We start from the raw sequence: 8,640 nt of genomic DNA on the forward strand, positions 1-8,640 counted from the left end.
TCCATACCAACAACAACACAACACCTTCATTCTTCCATCCGGAAACCAATATCCTCCATATTATTATCCATCCATAAATCCTCCATTTTCAACCTTCATTCCATACCAACAACACCACATCATTTCTGATCCACATCAACAACCACCCTTCACCTTCTCTTATCCTTATGAGTCCATTGTCACACATACAACACCTTCATCACCTAACCATATTTCAACACCTTCACCTCAAGATTTCTATTCACAAGTAGAAACTCTAAAACAATATATAACCGAAACTCATGAAATTTCTAACAGATCTAGAGAAGAGTTGTGCAATGATAGAGGGGCTAATAATACTTATAGTATTATTTATTAGTATTATTATTAGTATTATTATTATTGGGCTTTAATTAGTATTGGGCCTTTAGTTTATTATCCATTAGTATTATTATATATATATATGAATTGTCTTTGACACTTGAAAAGCAATCAAAGAAATGAAAAAGTCATTATTTTATTAGTTTATTTACTTGTCTCTTTTATTGTTCTTCCCCTTTCTTAGTTTAAACCCTAGTTTAAAATCTTGATAGGAATTGCTTCCTATCAAATATCCAGAGAGAATGGCCAGAAAATTTGCGGGACATGCAATTGGAATTGACCTTGGTACAACCTACTCACGTGTTGCTGTGTGGAACGAGCAATGCAACAGAGTTGAGATAATCTATAATGAAGCTTCTTTTGTTGCTTTCACTGATGATAGAAGGTTGATTGGTGATTCTGCCAAAAATCAAGCAGCCTCTAATCTATCAAACACTGTATTTGGTAACTTATACTATTATCATTTTTCGGTTATTATTTATTTATATAGGTAAAATTTAAACATCAACATTTTGAATTTTGCAGATGTAAAGAAGTTTATTGGAAGAAAATATAGCGATCCTATAATTCAGAACAATCTACTGTCGTGGCCATTTGGGGTCATTTCTAGTAAAAATGACAAACCCATGATTCGTGTTAATTACAAAGGTAAGGAAAAACACCTTTCTCCGGAAGAAATATCATCTTTGATATTCAAAAAGATGATGGATATTGCAGAGGCATTTTTGAAGTCACCGGTAAAAAATGCAGTGATTACAGTGCCTGCATATTTCAACGATTCTCAGCTAAAAGCCGTCAAAGATGCTGCTATCATTGCTGGCCTCAATGTAATGAGAATAATCAATGAACCAACTGCTGCTGCTCTTTCATATGGTCTTCATAAGAGAGCAACTTGGGCTGAAAATAGAAATATTCTCATAGTTGATCTCGGTGGTGGAACTTTTGATGTGTCTCTCGTCACATTCAAGGATGACAAGTTTGAAATAAAGGCGGCGACCAAGACTCAATTTGGAGGTGAAGATTTTATTGATAGAATGGTGAACCACTTTGTGAAAGAGTTCAAGATAAATCACAAAATAGATATTAGTAGGAACTCAAGAGGGCTTAGGAGGTTGAGAAATGCGTGTGAGAGGGCCAAAAACACGCTTTCTTTTTATTTTAGTATGACTATTTTCGTAGAAGCTATGAATGATGGAGTTGATTTCCGTTCATCAATAACGGCTGCTATGTTTGAGCAACTAAACATAGACCTCTTTGATAATTTTATGGATATAGTTAAGACCTGTCTTTCTGATGCGAAGATAAACAACAGCAGTGTTGATGAAGTTGTTCTAGTGGGTGGCTCTTCAAGTATTCCCAAAATTCAGCAGCTATTGCAGAACTTTTTCAAAAAAGGGAAGCATGTTTTTGATATAATCGATCCCGATGAAGTTGTTGCATGTGGTGCAGCTATTCAAGCTGCTTTGTTAAGTGGAGGACTTAAAAATGTTCCAAAAGAAGTGCATCAGTATCTTACAAGGTTGTAGCTTGTAGAACCGGAACAAGAGCGAATACCAAGAAATGTAGTGACTGATAAAAAAGTGAATGTTACAATTGAAGATAACAATTCTAAGATCATGATTGATTTTCAAGACGGGGTTGGAATTACAGTTAACGTTCCTGGTTTGTTCAATGTCTCGCTTCCTGATACTGCTCTAGTCCTTCCTATCAACACCAACAAGAACAAAGAAAAACAAGTAGCTAAAATCAACCCCGCCCAAGCTCAAAACAATACTACAAAATAAACATCCCGAAAAACCACCATTAGACAAGGTTAGAACTATCCAATACAAGGACACCAGAACGAAAATCAAAACCACAAAAGAAACCAACAAGAACACATCCAAGGGAGGTCAAAATCACTCACCCCTTATAAACTTGGAAACAAGATAGGGTTCTTCTACCAGCCAAGAAGACACGTGAGTTATCCACTGACCTACCTGTATACCATTTCCACGCCAAAAAGATGCTCATGTCTCCCCGTCTTTAGGCACCGAAGATCTAGAAAAAAACTAAATTATTTCGAGATTTCCAAATCAACCAAACCACGACATGCCAAACCATTCTAAATCCCCCTAGTCCTAGGAACGCCAGACCGACGAGATAAACATCTGAAAAAGGGTCAAGATATCACTAGACAAAACAGTAGACCACCCTAACCACCTAAAGATCATATACCAAACAAAGAATGCAATCTCACATGTCACAAATAGATGGGAGGATGACTTCACGTAGAACGAGAAAAAAGGACAGGAAAAAGTCCAAAAGGTTAGAGGGACGCCCCTCTTCAGTAAGTTAACTCTGGTAGCAATACAATCCTGAAGACTCTGCTAAGAGAAAACCATGTTTTTAGAAGGAGCCCAACTACACCAAATGGTCGGAAGAACTGAATCTATTGTAGGGACCTGACAACCTGGGGGAAAATATGTGCTAGAAGACGAGAGTAAGTAGAAGACACAGAATAAACCCCATCACCCGACTCACGCCATCTCCACACATCCCTCTCAACAGAGGAGGTGAAGCCACTAATCACATATTGGAAATCAGTAAAAAGGGTCAACTCATAATAAAAAAATAAAAGGTCTCCTCCTTTTGAGATCCCAAGTCGAACTTTCCTTCCCATCTACCAACCTCCCCCACAAAATTCAAAATTTGGTCAAAAATCGAGAAAAGTCTAGGGAATCTAAGACGAAGAGGAGAGTCCACAACCCAAATATCATCTCAAAAGGAAGTTAGGAGACCATCGTCGACTTTTAGAGAAAGTCCATCCCTGAACCAGTCAGAAGTGTCACCAACTCTATATCCTAAAGGGATGCCCCTCTCCACTAAGGTGATGTTGATCTAAGGCAACCAAGTCTCCTGTTGTGGATGAAAGAGGTAGGGGCTACATCGTAACTAGAAGTGAGAATATCACGCCAAACTTATTTCGAGGCCTAAATCGAGGGAAATTTATTGCCCAAATAACATATGTTGTTGAAATTTTGCCACATAAAGTAAATTTTTAAAATCACATATTAACCCAAAACCTTAAAGTATTGAGTCTGTGTCCCCTCTCATTTATAAAGTATTCAACATCCTCTTTTCTAAGATGTAAACAAAAATTTACCTTTATTTTATTGACAAATCACCAACTAATTTGTCACATCAATTAAATTCTGATTTGTTAGTCTTTAAAATATAATTATATAAAACTTCTAATATTCATTTTACCAAAAAAACTTCTAATATTCATTTAACTATAATTTGTAAAGTTCCATTCATAAAATCTAATAAAAAACCATATATCTATATTCCACTAAAATTGTAAATAAAATATTTTTATTTAAAAAATGATAATTTAGGGGTGGAAAAACTAGATGCCCGTCTCACCTTAAGTCAACCAAAAAAACAGCGGAGTGGACAAGCTCGTCAAGTTGAAATGGGCATAAAAATATATTCCGCCCCGCCAAGATAGCGGGTTGGCGGATAGTGGGCTCATCCATCAATTTTTTTCTTCATTTTTTCATAGATTAATAAACACTTTTTTTACCTTTCAATTAAAATTTTTATTTATTTTTTAGAACAATTTTTTATAAAGCATATTTTAAATAAATTCTACTTAAAAAAATATTTCATATATTCAAAAATAAATGTATAAAATAAAACCATCAAGATTTGGAATAACTAGAATTAACTAAAAATTGACGGGCTTAAGGCGGAACGACCTGAACAAATAGGCGAGGCGGACTTTGGTGGACAACGAGTTTTGGCGGCGCGGCCATTTGCGGACGGAGGGCTTTGGCAGAACGATCTTTGTTGGACGACGGACTCAAAATCCCAAAATAACCCGCTATTTTTTAGCGGGTGCGTGGGGCGGCCCGGCTGGCCGCTGCCCTTTTTGCCATCCCTATGATAGTTAATATTTAGCCGTTTTAAATCTATAGTACAAAAAAATCTTATTAAAAATTTGAGTCAACTTCTTGTTTGAAGAATATTTAAAATTTTGTCATTTTAAAATAACCTTTATTTTTTTGTCATTTAATTTATAATTTCGTTATAATATTTTTCAATTTTTAAGTTTGTTTCAATTTTTTGTTTGAAGAATATTTGTTTTTGAAGGAACTTTTTTGATGAAGATAGAAGAAGGTATTTATGCTGGTGGAATAAGAGTTTCTTAAGGTATTTTTGCTATTTTGATTTTTTTTCCGGATTTTGTGTTATTGATTTTTGTATTATATAATTTATTAGATGTATTTTTGTGGCTATTTATGCAATTTCAAAGAGTTGTAATCAAGTGTCCGGTGGAAATAATGGAGTTAATGGTCTAGAAACGATGCATGCGGAGAATGATAATGATCTTGACCTTGATGAGTTTCCCGACCTAGAGATTTATTTAATTTTTATTTTACTTTTAAATTTTAATTTTTGTAAGATAATTAAAATTTTTTAGTATATTATAAATTGATTATTTATTTATTTATTTTATTATTTGTAGCTTATTTTAATTAATATAGTATAATATATTTATTTAAAATAGGATTAAATATACAATACCCTCTTGTAATCGTCCCTTGCAATTTCTAGATTCCTTCAAATACGGGGGTGTTATTTTTCAAATCCACGTGGAAATATTTATTTTATTAAATTTAAAAAAAAAAAAAATTTTTTTTTTAAATTTTGTTACTTTTTTTATTATGAAGGGGACAACACCCCCTGTAATATTTTACGAATTTTTATTTACCCCTCATAATAAAAGCAGTAACAAATAGAGTTTTATTTTTAAAAAAAAGTTATTTATTTACTTTTCTACAAAAAGAATCTTTTTTTAAAAAAAATAAATTAATTATTTTAAAAAATTTCACTTGGAATTATAAAAAATTAAAGATAAAAGAAAATAACATGTGGTCTGCCACGTAGGCAGCAAGAGAGAATCTTTGCTGCAATGTGGCAGTCAAGGGATATTTTATGGAATCTGAATATTGCAGGGGTGATTAGAAAAGAAAAACATTACGAGGAGCTAAAAACAAAATTCGCTAACATTACAAGCGGGGTTTGTATATTTAACCCTTAAAAATATAATGAATTTTATGAATATAGTAAATATAATATAATATATTTATCAGTAAATATATTTATTAATATTTATTAAAAATAAAACAAAAACAATTTATTATTTTTAAATTATTTTTGGCAATTTTGTGATGAGGGTGTATGCCCGATTGGTACCACATGCATTCACACAGTCATTGGTCTAGTTGTATTTTACATAATGATGAATGATGATGAGTTGTCTAATGATGAATGATGATGAGCTGTTTGGTGATGAATACTTGTATAATCGATGATGTGATGATGGATTAGATGTTGTAAGATAATTGTATACTACTTGTTAATAAATGATGTGGGTGTGTTGTGAAATGGGGAATCGTGTATGAATCTATTTTCATATACTTGTTATCATACGCTTTCTTATACTGTTATGATATCTCACCCATTCTGCTTGAATGTTACGCCTATGTTGATAACGTGCAGGTAATCTGAAGTAGCTTGAGATTGAGGTTAGCCGAGGAGATTGTCTCATAATGAGTAGAATGAGTCAATGTCAGCTCTGATATGTAACATTGGGGTTAATTGCGTCTGTTTTGTATTGTTGGGAGTAAAACCCTTGTAGAACTCCACCTTATTGTATTTATTTGATGATGTTTGTTGAATATTGAATTATGATGATTATAACTTATGTTAAAGAGTTAATAGTAAACATTGTTGATGTTTTTCTACTGTGAGTAAATGAAATGAAGTTTAGATATGATGAATCTATAATTATGTTTTGCGTATCTTGTTATATGAGCATATGTGATGAATGAGGGTGACATCTGTCGCGGGGAAAAATCGTTGTCTTTTTTCGGGATGAGACACCTGATGCCTTCTTTGGGCTCGAGTGCTCAAAAAATGATTTTTCTTTTGTACGGACCAAACTTTTTATTGTTTCCAAAAGAGGAAAAGGAAAAAAGTTGCAATAACCTTAAAAGTGGGGGAGAGATCTTGGGTAAGAGGGTTGGTTATACGAAGGGAAGGTATTAGCACCCAACGTATCTATAGTACTCTATAGGTTTCTTTGTTTTATTTATTCCATTCTTGTTAGGGTGGAGGTTCTTGTGAAATAGGTGGGACCTAAGGTGTTTGTTTGATTATGCTCGCAAAGATCATTGCGATCCTCTGCATACATATCCCCTAGAGGGAATCAGAGCATCTGTAGCTCGGGGTCTACGGGTGCTAAGGTTTGAATGGTTTTTTTTTGTTTTATTTTGCTCGCCAAGGATCGACCTTGTGCCTACGTATTCTCAAAGGGATGTTGAGAAAGTCAGAGCAATCGTAGTTCCCACTTATGCTAGTGGAAGCAAAGGATAAGAGACAAATGTCATCTAAATGTTCGATGTATCTAATCTATATCATCACATACATCTGTTTGATTTTGTTTGAAAATCTTTTCATTATAAGCCCGGGGCCATGCCACTTAGGGTGCTTAGAATGATAAAGATGTTTTTGTTGTTTAACCAGCCTTGTGGCAAAAACTTTTAATGAAGTCAGCCTTGTGACAAAAAGTTTTAATTAATCAGCCAGCCTCGTGGCAAAAGTTTCAATGAAGTCAGCCTTGTGACAAAAACTTTGATTAATCAGCCAGTATGGTGCCAAAACGGTTTGATTGATTAGCCAGCCTTGTGGCAAAAAAAGTTTGATTGATTAGCCAGCCTTGTGGCAAAAAAGTTTGATTGATTGATTGTTTGTGATGATATAGAAGAGATACTCCTATCATAGAGATGATAAATGTCTAATCTCCTAGGGTATTTGTTTTGGATATTGGGGATGCTTATAAGAAGCCCGTGGGTCCTTGTACGAATCCCAAGAGGAGGCTATCCGAGGGTCCTTGCATTGTAAGCCCAAGAGGAGGCTATGGGAGGGACAATCCAGGGTCCTTGCATTGTAAGCCCAAAAGGAGGCTATGGGAGGGTCACTCGTTTGTACAAAGCCCAAGGGGAGGCATGGTATAGTTGGTCTGAGCTCTTAGAGCGATTTCACCGGGAAACCATACTCTATGTCCTAACCTAAACTAGTGGAGATTCTTTGCACGAAGCCCAATAGGAGGCTATGGGGAACCTAGTGTTATACTAAGTTGAACAAGCACACATATCACACATATGAACAAACATGAACAAGTATGAACAAACATGAACAGGTATGAACAATTATATATGACAAAGTGTGTGTATATAATGGAGTTTATGAAGGAAATATACCTGTAAGCATGATCCATTTGTATACACAGGGGCTCGGGACTTACACTCGGGAAGAGGTCCGCTTGAGTTTATTCAAAGCTATGTAAACAGGTATTTACAAAAGGGCTTGGGACTTATACCTACATGGAGGCCCATGGTATTTTTGGGAAGATTTAAAGAAAACCTTCATTTTTGGTTTGTTATTCAAAGTTAAAAATCAAGTTGATCGAGATATGTACAAAACGGTGTGTGTACAATGAAATACCTAATTTCATGTACAGGAATGGGTATGTACAAAAGGGGCTTGGGACTTATACCTACGTGGAGGCCCGTGTTTTATTTACAAAACATGGTTGATTGTTTATTTACAGACGCGAGGTTTCGCTTTTGTTTAACTGTTTGAAGATTGTTTTGAAAAGTATTGTTTTGAAAGAGTTTTCTGTACAAAGAAAAACTGTAAAAAGGAAAAAGAGTGGGTCTTATACTCTCTAATATTCGAGAGGCCCCACTGTTTTGAAAAACAATGGATGATTTGAAAGAAATCAACTTAATTAAGTTTAAATCAAATTTTAATGCTTAATTAAGACCTAAGTGATTAGGGTTTGATAAAAAATATTTACAAGTGATTATGTTTGAAAAATCAAATGAAAAAAAACAAATTTTAAAGTATTAAAAATACTTAAAATACGTCATTTTAAACTTAATAAAAAGTATATTAAATAAATCCTTTTTTTGTTATTTTTTTTTATATTGTCAAAATATGTATATTAAATAAGAAGTGTTTAAAAAATGAAGAAAAAATAAGTTAGTTTGATTGGTTAAATAATTAAATGAAGTTGTGTGAAAAATGAAAGAAAAATAGTGGTAAAAAAAAGGTTTTGGTCCCTAAGGGTGTTGAACCCACGACCTGGAGGTTGTTTCTCAAAACAAAAGCCAACTGAGCCACGCTTGTGGCTTGTTACATACACGCGTCCATTTAATTATATTA

The 8,640-nt window shown here is 34.1% G+C and overlaps 1 protein-coding gene across 1 annotated transcript; it reads left to right on the plus strand.

The window, feature by feature from the left end:
• Positions 1-602: 602 nt before the first annotated feature.
• Positions 603-1,886, plus strand: LOC131630019 (heat shock 70 kDa protein 4-like). The gene is made up of 2 exons (XM_058900813.1): positions 603-804; positions 886-1,886. The coding sequence occupies exons 1-2, from the start codon at positions 603-605 to the stop codon at positions 1,884-1,886; spliced, it is 1,203 nt and encodes a 400-aa protein (XP_058756796.1).
• The last annotated feature ends 6,754 nt before the right edge of the window (positions 1,887-8,640 follow it).

Source organism: Vicia villosa, unplaced genomic scaffold (assembly GCF_029867415.1).
Source record: "Vicia villosa cultivar HV-30 ecotype Madison, WI unplaced genomic scaffold, Vvil1.0 ctg.000637F_1_1, whole genome shotgun sequence".
Classification (NCBI taxonomy): Eukaryota; Viridiplantae; Streptophyta; class Magnoliopsida; order Fabales; family Fabaceae; genus Vicia; species Vicia villosa.